The 15,938-nt window shown below is 31.6% G+C and overlaps 1 protein-coding gene across 1 annotated transcript in view; it reads right to left on the bottom strand.

Moving 5' to 3' along the window:
• Nucleotides 1-4,996: 4,996 nt before the first annotated feature.
• The window catches only part of LOC145324885 (uncharacterized protein sll0005-like), a 103,344-nt gene continuing 92,402 nt past the window's right edge, over nt 4,997-15,938 (bottom strand). Inside the window, exons 17-21 of the mRNA XM_080167599.1 lie at nt 15,567-15,653; nt 15,108-15,193; nt 14,481-14,586; nt 5,507-5,575; nt 4,997-5,103 (exon numbers count right to left, since the gene is read on the bottom strand). Of these exons, the coding sequence (XP_080023725.1) occupies nt 5,049-5,103; nt 5,507-5,575; nt 14,481-14,586; nt 15,108-15,193; nt 15,567-15,653 (403 nt within the window). The 3' untranslated portion in view covers nt 4,997-5,048. The remainder of the gene's footprint in view (nt 5,104-5,506; nt 5,576-14,480; nt 14,587-15,107; nt 15,194-15,566; nt 15,654-15,938) is intronic.

The following is a 15,938-nucleotide window of genomic DNA, read 5'->3' as shown; positions in this document are numbered from 1 at the left end:
AAAATTGATATTACATTATATAAGCTAAAGCCATGATGTAAACAAAGATTTTGTACACAGAAGTGGAAACATTGGGCGATTTTCCACAAAGGCCTTAGCCCCATCTTTTAAAACAAAACTTAAAATGGGAAGGAAATTTTCGTTTGTTTATTTATTACTTTAGGTCAGGTTAGGTTAGGTTATTTGGTAGTAGGTGTTCCTGCATGGTTAGGGCCTCCATTGGGTTAGATAGGAAAAAGCCTACCATCATCTTCCTTTATTTTTAATAATTTTAATATAAAGGAGGGTAGGGTACAGTTTGAAATATCAAGCACAAGAAGTGCAACATCCAAAGGTAACAAAGCTGGTAATAATTATAATTAAGTAAACTCCAAATAAAAAAGAATTAAATACTTGAAGCTTTGCAAGCTTAGGTTCTTTAGGTTGCTACGGAACTTACTGACATACCCAAGTTATTTAATTGGAAGCAATAATTTAGTGCTTTATTATAAAGAACAAAATATATAATTGAGAAAAGAAACATACATACTTACTTTTAGAGGTAATAAGGCAAAAAAAATTGTAGAAACCTGTAAATTTTGTGGTCTTATCGTAAAAACTATCTAACACATTGCAATAATAATTTGTGGAAATGGTTGCAAATGCTATTATCATTAGTTTTCATTACATCCTATTTCTTATGGTGCAGCGAAACTTCACTAAAACCTGGTGACAAGCCTTTATTTAAACACTAGCGGCTACGCCCATAGAGGCCTCTAGTGGCACTTTAAATGTTTTTGTTTGTTAAAGTTAATTTTTTATGTACGATACCTCTTTATTTGACTTTTTTGTCATTTCTCTTGGGAGGGTGGCGGTACCCTCCCCCAAAACAGTTATAAACCTTCCCGGGACTTATGAGAAGCTACCCTGTTAAGGAGAACCCGATCGGTTCAGCGGTTAGCGAGATCCTTCGGTACAAACACACAGACATCCTGTTACTTTAGTATAAGGATTGATAAACATTTTCGCTCTTAATCTATATAAATGAAAATGTCTAAGGTTGTTGCAGTTTTCTTAAACGATAATAAATTGGACTCTAAATTATAGTTGATTCCCTGTGATGATAAACAAAATTACCCATTCTATAGATTTAAATTGTTGGTTATAAAGGTTGGACACTGCTGGCTAGAACCAACTAATTAAGCCAGATGTGCCTCTTAATTAAGCCAGATGTGCCTCAAATATTTGTAATTAACAGGTCCATCTTACAATCATGTAAAATTAAATAATGAAGTTTTCCAGATTAATGAGTTAGGTAATACATTAATCTTCAGTATTAATATAATTTTGTTGGCAAAAAAAATACAACTTATTTTATATTTTATACAACAGGTTCAGGTACTGCAGGCCTCCAGGTGGATTCTGAACAGGTAAAAACTGAAAAAATATTCCTTATATACAAGTTAGAACAAAACTTATTTTCATAAAAGTTACAACTTTGTGGATTTCAAATTATTTAATACCACCCGCAAAGTAGCAACTTTTGTGAAATAAGTTTTATTAAAACTGAAAAGTTTAAAAAAATATTTTTTACCTGTCCAGAATCCACCTGGAGGCCAAATCCAATTTTATTTAAAAATAGAAAAATTACATTCCCAGAGAAAACTTTTATGCAAAATAACCTATCCTCTTATTCATAATACAAAGCCTGTACTCATACTCACAGTTTACGCAAATGTGTCAACACCGACCCCCCCCCCCCCTTGTTTCTAAATATGGCTAATCTCATTAATACAATGCACGATAAGGACTTCTAGACAAAGGAGTTGGTTGCCTGTAGGGCGTTTAGTAAAAAATACACCAAAATATAACTTAATGGTGTAAACTGTTCTTTGGCAAATTAAAAAGTTGAGCCACACTTTATGGATAAAAACTTTCTAGTTGTTGGTTGTTTGAGAGAAAGAAATGAAATATATTGTATTATCTTTTAATTCCTAGTCTGATTACATTAAGGGATATTCGGATTATTAGAATAATATTCTTTAATACTATGTAAATTTGTTATTCTTATTTTAACAAGAATGACAACATCTATAAGAAGTGAAGCACAAATAATGTGTAAAAGTAAAGTTTAAAGATTAATTGTCAAAAACAAGAATATTTGGGGGAAAATCACGAAACCTTTCAACATTTGTTTTTAATTTCTTAATATTTATATTTCAGTACTATGACTGACAGACTTACGGTCAAAGTAAATTACATACTGGATGCTCAAAACAACGGTAAATTTAATTTTGATATTATTATACACAAAAACTTTGCAAATCGGACAAAAAAACACCAAAGGTAGGGGGGAATATGTGAAAAATAGCAAACAACCTGCCTAAAAGTACTCTGATCGCCATAGATGTTTCATTCTTAATTATGCTCCATATTTCTGGGAATGTCGACAAGAAGTTTCAGCCGTCTACCTTTTTTAGGAGCTGAGAAAAAAAAGACAGGAGGAAATTTTAGAGAAAAAAATAAAAATAGCTCAAAACCTGCCTAAAAGTCGTCCGACCGCCTTGGATATTTAGGCTTGATTATGCTCCAGGTTGACAAGAAATTTCAGCCGTCTATCTTTTATAGAAGCGGAGAAAATCACGTTTCCTCGATAACATTTCTTACGGACAGACGGACATTTTAAATTATAGAGTAGCTTCGCTACTAAAAATAAAATAAACATTAACAAATCCAGTTGCACTTTTATTGGACGAAAAAGTTAAGTACTCCCTTAATTATGGTAGACAGAATTACCCTTTATGTCAGTTAATATTACCAGTCAAAAGTCTGGCTAGACATTTATGGTTCAAAATGACCAATATAAAGTGCCCAAAGTTTTTTTATCCAAAAATGAGATTGGGTACCATTCGAATGTCCCATCCTTCCAAGTGAAGACTAGTCTTGAGCTACATACACAGATAACAGACTGTTTTAATTATGAACCATTAAAACTTTACAACAAAGCAAGACAAACTTAATAGGACTGTAAATTATATGTTTAGTAACATCATGTCAGTAGCAAATCTTTTCTACATTATCTATAATACAAAGTAATACGATGTCTGTCTGCCTGACGCTTAAGATCTCATTTATTACTGAACCGATTGAGTACTCTATTTTAGTTAAGGTTTACATAGCTCCTGTGATGGTTTTTCAGATTTGAGTCTTGGGGTGGTATTAAGCTGTTTATAGAACCTCTCTGCCTCTACGAATACAGAGCTCCTAGAGGATAGGAGCGTAGCTGCTAGTCTATAATACAAAGTAATACGATGTCTGTCTGTCTAAAGCTTAAGATCTCAGTAACCGCTGATCCGATTGGGCTCTACTTTTCAAGGATTATACCTGCTGGTCCTGTGATGGTTTTAAGCTATTTTCTTGGGTGGTGGGACGCCCCAACCCCCCCCCCCAAAAAAAAAAATGAAAAATACCACCCCCCCCAATTTTTTTTTCTAAAATCAATTAAGTTCGACTAACCCCCCCCCCCAAAAAAAAAAAAAATTCACCAAACCCAAAAAAATGTTGTTTTTACTTTTTCCTTTTAAATCAAAATAACACAAAAATAGGTTGATTAAACCTCTTGGGGCAAAGCCCCTACAGGCTAGGGGCGAAGCCGCTAGTATAATACAAAATACCTACCATTTCAGAAATTGTTTAAAGAATAGATTCGGTATAACACAGGTATCTAAAGGGATTAGACATGAACGATAAATTGATATACATTCCCAATGATGATACGCAAAATTACTTCGTCTGTAGTTTACAATTAGTGGTTGAAACGTTTGGATTAAAAAACTTAATGAACCAACCAATCAAAATTCAATTAATATGAAAACATTATTATAAACCTTTGGGGTCTAGTGTATTAAACAGACCATTGTCCCCTCACTCCCTGGTATAACAAGAAAAGTTGAAGTTTAATTGTCTTCTTACATAGCATTTCTATAAAACCAGTAAAAGACAGGTCAATGGGAGATAAATCAATCAAACTCCAATTTCCTTCAAGGGTATTCATGATTTATCCAAGATGGCATTTGATATTCTCATTAGGGATGGAAATCCGTCAAATTTTTCGACCGGATTCGGATTCTTACAAGAATCCGTCAAAAAATGGCGGATTCCGGATACTTATTTTTGGCGGATTACGGATTCTAGCAATATTTTAAAAGGTTTTTTTTAATTAAAAAAATTAAGAACTACATATGTTTTATATATAATGATGATAATCTTTGCCTTCAAAAAGCGGGAGTTGAAAGAAAAAACTCAAGACGCTAATTTTAGCCTACCAATTAAGAATCCGAATCCGCTATTAAAAAACGGATTCCGAATACGGATTTGAATTGCAAAATTGACCAAAAATTGGGCGTATTCCGGATCCCGGATTCGGATTGCCAACCCTAATTCTCATACACCTTAATTTTACTGCACAGTTAATAAAGTTTTAAAAATAAATCTTTCAAAATAATTATTTATTTTAGAAAATATTAATTTTTAATATAATGGAGACTCTTTTATTTATCACAGCCTACATAACAAGTTTTACTTACATTTATATATATATACAAATCTAAAAGTTAATATATAATATTCTAAAAATTGAGCTTCAATTTGCTTTCTTAAGACCTACTTTAATACATTAGGCATCATTTTATCTTCTTAAATAAAAATTGGAATAAAATAATATTAATAAAAAGTAGGTACCATATAAATGTACAAAATATTTATTCATATTTACAGAACTAAAAGTTAAAATATACATATTTCAAAATTGAGCTTCAATTTGCTTTCTTAATACTTTAATACATTAGGCATCTTTTTATCTTCTTAAATAAAAATTGGAATAAAATAATATTAATAAAATTCATGAAAGTAGCATATAAATGTACAAAATATTATAATTGTTTTTTAACAACTGAATGACTAGAAAAAAAATGTTTTTTTTCTCACTGGTTTATTTGTTACGACTAGGTATAATGTTTATAATGTTTTTTTTTCGAAGATTTTTTTTATTTGGTAGGGTATTTGTTGCCTTAAAGTCCTTTTAGAATAACCGCACTTTCTTTTTCCAGGCCCATTTCCATCATTCTAAAATAGGATCAAGATTAAAATGACATAGGTATTCAAATTTACTTTAATTTGTTGTCTTTTTAGAAATGAAACAAGCTAAATCAATAACAGCTAACATTTCATAAAAAGCTGTTGAGTAGTAAAAATTTTTGAATTCTTTAATAAAAAAATCAATGCATGTTATATTAGGAACTGAAAAAATTGCATACCCCATTTTTTTTTCAAGCAAGAAACTAATGAGGAAAAAAAGGATTGAAAATTAATAAATGGTTTCTATGACATTATCAATCAGTATCGAATCTTTCAAAAGTTGATATACCTTTCTTTTTCTATGAAATACATTTTTGTTCAGCAGCTTTTAAATGATTGCCGTGCCGAGTGACCACCAAAAACTTAAAAATAGCTCAGCTATTATATTTACCTGGAAGCTGCCTCTGTAGCTATTTGTTTAATTCCTGTGTATCCAAATAAATTCACTGCTCTTCTTAAACTAAAAAAAGCAAGAGTGAAATCATTTAACTAAAAGAATAGATAGGGTCATGACTCATGAGCTATATGTAACTATCCCCTCAGGACAGCGACCCTTTCCCGGGTGAAATCATTAAAGAAAAAGAATAGATCGGACCATGAGCTATTTATAACTCTCCCCTCAGGACAGCGACCCTTTCCCGAGTGAAATAATAAAGTAGAAGAATAGATCGGACCATGAGCTATTTATAACTCTCCCCTCACGACAGCAACCCTTTCCCGAGTGAAATTATTTAAGAAAAGGAAGAGATGAGGCCAAGAGCTATATGTAATTCTTCCCTTAGCGCAGCGATTAGGTCCCGATTTTGAATTGGGTCTTTGAAATCAACAAATAGCCTCGGAAATGTAAACACAGCCCAGTCTCTACAAAAGAGCAAAAAGCAATTTGCTAGCAGACAAAAAAAAGGTCTATGCAACTTAGGGCAGGCAGTTGTCTGGATTATACATCTAAATAAATACATTTTAGGGATATTAAGCTTAAAATATTATTCCTTTTCGTCCTAGGAATCAACATATTCAAAATTAACGCACCTACTATCTCATAGATTAAGACTAAATTTTAGGATCATGGAAAGAAAACAAAGTCATTCCTAATTAGGACAGAAGTCACTGGAAATTGATCTAAGGAAGGCTACTTATGTCCTTCATCTAACAAAATCTAACTTAAGGGAGGTGACTTATGTCCTTTGTCTGACAAATTCTTACATCAGGAAGGCTGCTTATGTCCTTCATCTTGCAAAAAATAGCAAATTCTTGCAAAACATAGCAAATTCTTGGAAAACTTAGCTTTTCTGTCCTTCACATAGCTAATTCTTGCAAAACATAGCAAATTCTTACAAAACATAGCAAATTCTTGCAAAACATAGCAAATTCTTACAAAACATAGCAAATTCTTGCAAAACATAGCAAATTCTTACATAACATAGCAAATTCTTGGAAAACTTAGCTTTTCTGTCCTTCACATAGCTAATTCTTGCAAAACATAGCAAATTCTTACAAAACATAGCAAATTCTTGCAAAACATAGCAAATTCTTACAAAACATACCAAATTCGTGCAAAACATAGCAAATTCTTGCAAAACATAGCAAATTCTTGCAAAACATAGCAAATTCTTACAAAACATAGCAAATTCTTACAAAACATAGCAAATTCTTGCAAAACATAGCAAATTCTTGCAAAACATAGCAAATTCTTACAACACATAGCAAATTCTTGCAAAACATAGCAAATTCTTGCAAAACATAGCAAATTCTTACAAAACATAGCAAATTCTTGCAAAACATTGCAAATTCTTACAAAACATAGCAAATTCTTGCAAAACATAGCAAATTCTTACAAAACATAGCAAATTCTTGCAAAACATAGCAAAATCTTACAAAACATAGCAAATTCTTGGAAAACTTAGCTTTTCTGTCCTTCACATAGCTAATTCTTGCAAAACATAGCAAATTCTTACAAAACATAGCAAATTCTTGCAAAACATTGCAAATTCTTACAAAACATAGCAAATTCTTGCAAAATATAGCAAATTCTTGGAAAACTTAGCTTTTCTGTCCTTCACATAGCTAATTCTTGCAAAACATAGCAAATTCTTACAAAACATAGCAAATTCTTGCAAAACAGGGCAAATTCTTACAAAACATAGCAAATTCTTGCAAAACATTGCAAATTCTTACAAAACAGGGCAAATTCTTACAAAACATAGCAAATTCTTGCAAAACATAGCAAATTCTTGCAAAACATAGCAAATTCTTACAAAACATAGCAAATTCTTGCAAAACATTGCAAATTCTTACAAAACATAGCAAATTCTTGCAAAACATAGCAAATTCTTGCAAAACATAGCAAATTCTTGCAAAACATAGCAAATTCTTACAAAACATAGCAAATTCTTGCAAAAAATTGCAAATTCTTACAAAACATAGCAAATTCTTGCACAACATAGTAAATTCTTACAAAACATAGCAAATTCTTGCAAAACATAGCAAATTCTTACAAAACATAGCAAATTCTTGCAAAACATAGCAAATTCTTACAAAACATAGCAAATTCTTGCAAAACATAGCAAATTCTTGCAAAACATAGCAAATTCTTACAAAACATAGCAAATTCTTGCAAAACATAGCAAATTCTTGCAAAAAATTGCAAATTCTTACAAAACATAGCAAATTCTTGCAAAACATTGCAAATTCTTACAAAACATAGCAAATTCTTGCAAAACATAGCAAATTCTTGCAAAACATAGCAAATTCTTGCAAAACATAGCAAATTCTTACAAAACATAGCAAATTCTTGCAAAAAATTGCAAATTCTTACAAAACATAGCAAATTCTTACAAAACATAGCAAATTCTTGCAAAACATTGCAAATTCTTACAAAACATAGCAAATTCTTGCAAAACATAGCAAAATCTTACAAAACATAGCAAATTCTTGCAAAACATAGCAAATTCTTGCAAAACATAGCAAATTCTTGCAAAACATAGCAAATTCTTGCAAAACATAGCAAATTCTTGCAAAACTTAGCTTTTCTGTCCTTCACATAGCAAATTCTTGCAAAACATAGCAAATTCTTGCAAAACATAGCAAATTCTTGCAAAACATAGCAAATTCTTGCAAAACATAGCAAATTCTTGCAAAACATAGCAAATTCTTGCAAAACATAGCAAATTCTTACAAAACATAGCAAATTCTTGCAAAACATAGCAAATTCTTGCAAAACATAGCAAATTCTTGCAAAACATAGCAAATTCTTGCAAAACATAGCAAATTCTTGCAAAACATAGCAAATTCTTGCAAAACATAGCAAATTCTTACAAAACATAGCAAATTCTTGCAAAACATAGCAAATTCTTACAAAACATAGCAAATTCTTGCAAAAAATAGCAAATTCTTGCAAAACATAGCAAATTCTTGGAAAACTTAGCTTTTCTGTCCTTCACATAGCTAATTCTTGCAAAACATAGCAAATTCTTACAAAACATAGCAAATTCTTGCAAAACATAGCAAATTCTTACATAACATAGCAAATTCTTGGAAAACTTAGCTTTTCTGTCCTTCACATAGCTAATTCTTGCAAAACATAGCAAATTCTTGCAAAACATAGCAAATTCTTGCAAAACATAGCAAATTCTTACAAAACATAGCAAATTCTTGCAAAACATTGCAAATTCTTACAAAACATAGCAAATTCTTGCAAAACATAGCAAATTCTTACAAAACATAGCAAATTCTTGCAAAACATAGCAAATTCTTGCAAAACATAGCAAATTCTTACAAAACATAGCAAATTCTTGCAAAACATAGCAAATTCTTGCAAAACATAGCAAATTCTTACAAAACATAGCAAATTCTTGCAAAACATTGCAAATTCTTACAAAACATAGCAAATTCTTGCAAAACATAGCAAATTCTTGCAAAACATAGCAAATTCTTGCAAAACATAGCAAATTCTTACAAAACATAGCAAATTCTTGCAAAAAATTGCAAATTCTTACAAAACATAGCAAATTCTTGCAAAACATAGCAAATTCTTACAAAACATAGCAAATTCTTGCAAAACATTGCAAATTCTTACAAAACATAGCAAATTCTTGGAAAACTTAGCTTTTCTTTCCTTCACATAGCTAATTCTTGCAAAACATAGCAAATATTCTTACAAAACATAGCAAATTCTTGCAAAACATAGCAAATTCTTACAAAAAATAGCAAATTCTTACAAAACATAGCAAATTCTTGCAAAACATAGCAAATTCTTGCAATAAGGGTCCCAAACTCAAAAACAAATTTTCAGCGCGATCCGACCATCGGTTCTTGAGATATGGTGACCTGGTGTACTTGGTATCAACTGTAAGATTTGGGAAATGGTTCGAATCCTTAGTAAATTTGGCTAAGTCCAAAAATATTTTGACTTTTTGTCAAATTTTTGAAGAAAAAATACCCAGGTGACACCAAGCGTACCTACTGAGAAGACACCAGGTCGAAAATATTCTAAGTCAAAAAATTTTTGGACTTAGCCAAATTTACTAAGGATTCGAACCATTTCCCAAATCTTACCGTCGGTACCAAGGACACCAGGTCACCGTATCTCAAGAACCGGTGGTCGGATCGCGCTGAAAATTTGTTTTTGAGTTTGGGACCCCTATTGCAAGAATTTGCTATGTTTTGAAAGAATTTGCTATGTTTTGTAAGAATTTGCTATGTTTTGCAAGAATTTGCTATGTTTTGTAAGAATTTGCTATGTTTTGCAAGAATTAGCTATGTGAAGGACAGAAAAGCTAAGTTTTCCAAGAATTTGCTATGTTTTGTAAGAATTTGCTATGTTTTGTAAGAATTTGCTATGTTTTGCAAGAATTTGCTATGCTTTGTAAGAATTTGCTATGTTTTGCAAGAATTAGCTATGTGAAGGACAGAAAAGCTAAGTTTTCCAAGAATTTGCTATGTTTTGCAAGAATTTGCTATGTTTTGTAAGAATTTGCTATGTTTTGTAAGAATTTGCAATGTTTTGCAAGAATTTGCTATGTTTTGCAAGAATTTGCTATGTTTTGTAAGAATTTGCTATGTTTTGTAAGAATTTGCAATGTTTTGCAAGAATTTGCTATGATTTGTAAGAATTTGCTATGTTTTGCAAGAATTAGCTATGTGAAGGACAGAAAAGCTAAGTTTTCCAAGAATTTGCTATGTTTTGTAAGATTTTGCTATGTTTTGCAAGAATTTGCTATGTGAAGGACAGAAAAGCTAAGTTTTCCAAGAATTTGCTATGTTTTGTAAGAATTTGCTATGTTTTGTAAGAATTTGCTATGTTTTGCAAGAATTTGCTATGCTTTGTAAGAATTTGCTATGTTTTGCAAGAATTAGCTATGTGAAGGACAGAAAAGCTAAGTTTTCCAAGAATTTGCTATGTTTTGCAAGAATTTGCTATGTTTTGCAAGAATTTGCTATGTTTTGCAAGAATTTGCTATGTTTTGCAAGAATTTGCTATGTTTTGCAAGAATTTGCTATGTTTTGCAAGAATTTGCTATGTTTTGCAAGAATTTGCTATGTTTTGCAAGAATTTGCTATGTTTTGCAAGAATTAGCTATGTGAAGGACAGAAAAGCTAAGTTTTCCAAGAATTTGCTATGTTTTCCAAGAATTTGCTATGTTTTGCAAGAATTTGCTATGTTTTGCAAGAATTTGCTATGTTTTGCAAGAATTTGCTATATTTTGCAAGAATTTGCTATGTTTTGCAAGAATTTGCTATTTTTTGCAAGAATTTGCTATGTTTTGCAAGAATTTGCTATTTTTTGCAAGAATTTGCTATGTTTTGCAAGAATTTGCTATGTTTTGCAAGAATTTGCTATGTTTTGCAAGAATTTGCTATGTTTTGCAAGAATTTTCTATGTTTTGTAAGAATTTGCTATGTTTTGCAAGAATTAGCTATGTGAAGGACAGAAAAGCTAAGTTTTGCAAGAATTTGCTATGTTTTGCAAGAATTTGCTATGTTTTGTAAGAATTTGCTATGTTTTGCAAGAATTAGCTATGTGAAGGACAGAAAAGCTAAGTTTTCCAAGAATTTGCTATGTTTTGTAAGATTTTGCTATGTTTTGCAAGAATTTGCTATGTTTTGTAAGAATTTGCTATGTTTTGCAAGAATTTGCTATGTTTTGTAAGAATTTGCAATGTTTTGCAAGAGTTAGCTATGTGAAGGACAGAAAAGCTAAGTTTTGCAAGAATTTGCTATGTTTTGCAAGAATTTGCTATGTTTTGTAAGAATTTGCTATGTTTTGCAAGAATTAGCTATGTGAAGGACAGAAAAGCTAAGTTTTCCAAGAATTTGCTATGTTTTGTAAGATTTTGCTATGTTTTGCAAGAATTTGCTATGTTTTGTAAGAATTTGCTATGTTTTGCAAGAATTTGCTATGTTTTGTAAGAATTTGCAATGTTTTGCAAGAGTTTGCTATGTTTTGTAAGAATTTGCTATGTTTTGCAAGAATTTGCTATGCTTTGCAAGAATTTGCTATGTTTTGTAAGAATTTGCTATGTTTTGCAAGAATTTGCTATGTTTTGTAAGAATTTGCAATGTTTTGCAAGAATTTGCTATGTTTTGTAAGAATTTGCTATGTTTTGTAAGAATTTGCTATGTTTTGCAAGAATTTGCTATGTTTTGCAAGAATTTGCTATGTTTTGTAAGAATTTGCTATGTTTTGCAAGAATTTGCTATGTTTTGCAAGAATTTGCTATGTTTTGCAAGAATTAGCTATGTGAAGGACAGAAAAGCTAAGTTTTCCAAGAATTTGCTATGTTTTGCAAGAATTTGCTATGTTTTGTAAGAATTTGCAATGTTTTGCAAGAGTTTGCTATGTTTTGTAAGAATTTGCTATGTTTTGCAAGAATTAGCTATGTTTTGCAAGAATTTGCAATGTTTTGCAAGAATTTGCTACGTTTTGTAAGAATTTGCTATATTTTGCAAGAATTTGCTATATTTTGCAAGAATTTGCTATGTTTTGCAAGAATTTGCTATGTTTTGCAAGAATTTGCTATGTTTTGTAAGAATTTGCTATGTTTTGCAAGAATTAGCTATGTGAAGGACAGAAAAGCTAAGTTTTCCAAGAATTTGCTATGTTTTGCAAGAATTTGCTATGTTTTGCAAGAATTTGCTATGTTTTGCAAGAATTTGCTATGTTTTGCAAGAATTTGCAATGTTTTGCAAGAATTTGCTATGTTTTGCAAGAATTTGCTATGTTTTGCAAGAATTTGCTATGTTTTGCAAGAATTTGCTATGTTTTGCAAGAATTTGCTATGTTTTTTAAGAATTTGCTATGTTTTGCAAGAATTAGCTATGTGAAGGACAGAAAAGCTAAGTTTTCCAAGAATTTGCTATGTTTTGCAAGAATTTGCTATGTGATGGACCAAAAACCAATTTTATGCAAGATTTTGCTATGTGAAGGATCAAAAAGCTAGGTTTTTTGAGGTGAAGGAAGGCTACTTATGTCCTCAATCTTGCAAAATCTTTGTTAAGGGAGGCATGTTATGCCCTTCATCTAACAAATTCTCACTTGAGGAAGGCTACTTATGTCCTTCCTAGGAAGGTGACTTCTGTCCTAATTTAGCAATGACTTTGTTTTCTTTCCATGATCCAAATCCGAAATTATTTTTCTTGTATAAAATAATCTCATTAAAATGGATGTAGAATAGGTATACGTTGATATTATGACGGGAAAATTGTCGTTAATTTAGCTTGCTATTTCCTGTCATTTATTGGTCAGTTCGTACGTTCAGTAGGAGAGGAAGGGAATGGGGTAAAGGGGGTGGACGGGGCAATCGTTATTTATCCTGCTGCGTGATACACTGTAATAAAAAAACATGAAAACCTGGTATAAGATCCAAGTATTAATATATCCATTCTTTTTAACTAATTAAGATTAAATTAACTAAGGGGGGGGGGGGGGGGGAAGTTCTGACACATTTGCGTAAACGGTGAGTATTCCGGAGGTTCCGGAGCTCCAGGCCTCCAGGTGGTCTCTGTACAGGTAAAGATGAAAAAAAAAATTTTTTTTTAAAGTTACAGATCAACTTATAAAACAAAATATGCATCTTTTTTAATATTATTCACATATTTGAAGAAAAAATATGCATATTTTGTTTTATAAGTTGATTTTTAACTTTAAATTTTTTTTTTTTTTTTTCATTTTTACCTGTACAGAGACCACCTGGAGGCCTGGAGCTCCGGAACCTGGAGGCCTATCCAAAAAATCTTAAATCTGGGGGAAATTCATCATATAAGAATGATTTTATCCCTAATAACCTATCCTCTCAGTCCAAAGATAAAGCCTATACTCACCGTTTACGAAAATGTGTCAGAACTTCCCCCCCCCCCCTTACCTAAGCCAAAAGGAAAAAATCTAGGAAATGAGATAAAGGGAAAATGTATCTAATGCAATTGCAACAATTGTAAACAAAGTTCGATCCATAAAATTTTTTTGGAAAAGTTTTAAGCTAATCATTTTTAAAATCTACTTACGAAAGAATTCTTACTTATAGTTTTAAGCTTATTTAAAAACGGCTACCTTTAATAAATGATGCTAGTTTGATTTGGTAGTTTTAGAGATCTTTACTTGCAAAATGATGAATATTGGGAGCGAAAGATATTTCACAAAATTTTAGGATCGAACCTAGGTACAATGTAAACAAAAACGCACTTTAAGAGATGTGTTTTCATTCTCTCTTTCTATTGTTTGCTTTATTGTAAGAGAATTTACATTTCTTCAATCTAAATAAGATTGATAAGCAGGAACTTATAACAGAAACATTCTCGTTATACATTTGTCTTATAAATAGTAGGTATTACTTCAATCATAAGAAGAGTAGCGCAGAATTAATATTTCAAAACTTTATCTTTTATAGTTAGGTACTAATAAAGTCAGATTTTCCAAATAATGTTATCTTTTTTTTTTATAGCGGACGGATGAACAAATAAATTCATTTAAAAGCTGGTCATGGAACAATAACATCTAACTAAGCAGCAGCCCAAAATATCTTTTTGTACGTACACAAAGATAGATAAGACATCCTATTACTTTTAAGTAAGGATAACCTAAAGAAATAAACTATAATTTCAACCCTCTCCGACTTTCAATTTTAGTTTTAATAAGAAAATGTAAAAATATTTTTTTAGTGGGGGGTCATTTACGGGGGTGATTTTTCTTGGGAGGATGGTTGCACAGAACCATCCCAAAAATTGTTAAAAGCCATCACAGGAACTGAGCGAAACTACACTAAAGGAGAATCATATCGGTTCAGCGGTTAGATAGATCCCAAGGTACACACAGACAGACATCCTGTTACTTTTATGTAAGACTTGTGCTTCATACTAAACTAAGAGTTTACCTGTATGGATAAGCTGCTCTGAAAAGGTCAAACTCCGGGTCACCAGTGACGGCAATACCCTCCAGAACAATCATTGCACGTGTAATCAGGGCAAAATAATCAGGAACTGAAAAGAATTATTATTCAAATACACAAAAATAATGATTTTAAACAATACTATCAAAAGTAATCCATTTATGTACTAGAAATTCAAAAATAAGATTATTTTTTAGTGGGGGGGGGGGGAGGGCCCGGAGGGGGGTTGCGGCTGAGAGGAGGGTGCCCCAGCCCCCATGAAAATAGCTTAAACCATAACACGACAAGTATGTAAATTCCCTAATAATCACAAAGCTTTAATAATCAAAGCAAAGCTTTGGTTTTTTAATATTCATTTTTTGCATTGACTCTCCTTTACCTTATTTAGCTATGAAAAGATTTTTTTTTTTTATTAAAAAAAATTGTCTTGAAAGATTCCTAATGCAGAATTTCAGTGAAAAATGTCAGTTTCACCGGCGTTTCTTCACATTTCCACTTTGTAACACGATAAAGTAAGTGTCATGCAAAATCTGTGCCGCAACTTTTTAGCTTAATTCATTTATGTTTGAGATTGGTTTTATTAAGTGGCACCCATTCAATCATATTTCTTACCTAAGAAAGGGTAGAGGTAGAAAATTTTGTTAAGGTCAAATGAAACTGCCCAAAATTGTTTCCTTCTACTCTGGACCGCTTTAAACCTAAGAGAAGTAAAATATTTAATATCATTAATCAAATTGTAAAAAGCTACATAGATTTATACTAGAGTATTGGGCAGGTTTTAAGCTAGTAGGTAATATAAAAACATAGAATCTATTAATACTGTTATTTAATTGGTGGAAAAGAAATATTATACCTAGTAAAATCTTAATATACATACAGAAACATTTCAGAGATAGGGGGGGGGGGGGAGGGGGGGTGGAGGGGCAATAGACCATAACAAAGTTACAGACTACAAAGTTTTAGAGCTAGCTAATAATATTAAGTGGTTATGAATCTTTGGGTGTGAGTGTAATTTTACAGTCTACTGACCCCCTCCCCCCCCCCCCCACCTCCTGGGTATAAAAAACTTACTGTAATTTAGCGCCGTCCTTAATTTGATTGGTAACAGCTAGCTGTGCGTCGTCGAAGATTTTCTGCAGTACTGGTGTTAAACTCGATCTAAAATATTTAAATTTGGGTAGGTACATGTTTTTCTATAGGTTAAGGAATCTGAAAGTATTGAAGCATATTTGTATAGGTATTAAATAATGGGACAACAACAAAATAAAATTATATTTACAAAATATGTAAATACACTAATGTCAAGAAATAAGTCTAGGGTAACCTAGAATCAAAAGCTAGGGAATGTTCATTTATCTTTACTTTATATATGTCTATCTTCAAATATATCTAACTGGCATGATATAGTATTCTATACAGCTTTACCTTCAGCGTCTCAACATC

The sequence above is a fragment of the Acartia tonsa genome, chromosome 7 (genome assembly GCF_053477335.1).
Source record: "Acartia tonsa isolate MP-2025a chromosome 7, ASM5347733v1, whole genome shotgun sequence".
Lineage (NCBI taxonomy): Eukaryota > Metazoa > Arthropoda > Copepoda > Calanoida > Acartiidae > Acartia > Acartia tonsa.
This window is presented reverse-complemented; position numbering and strand designations above follow the sequence as displayed.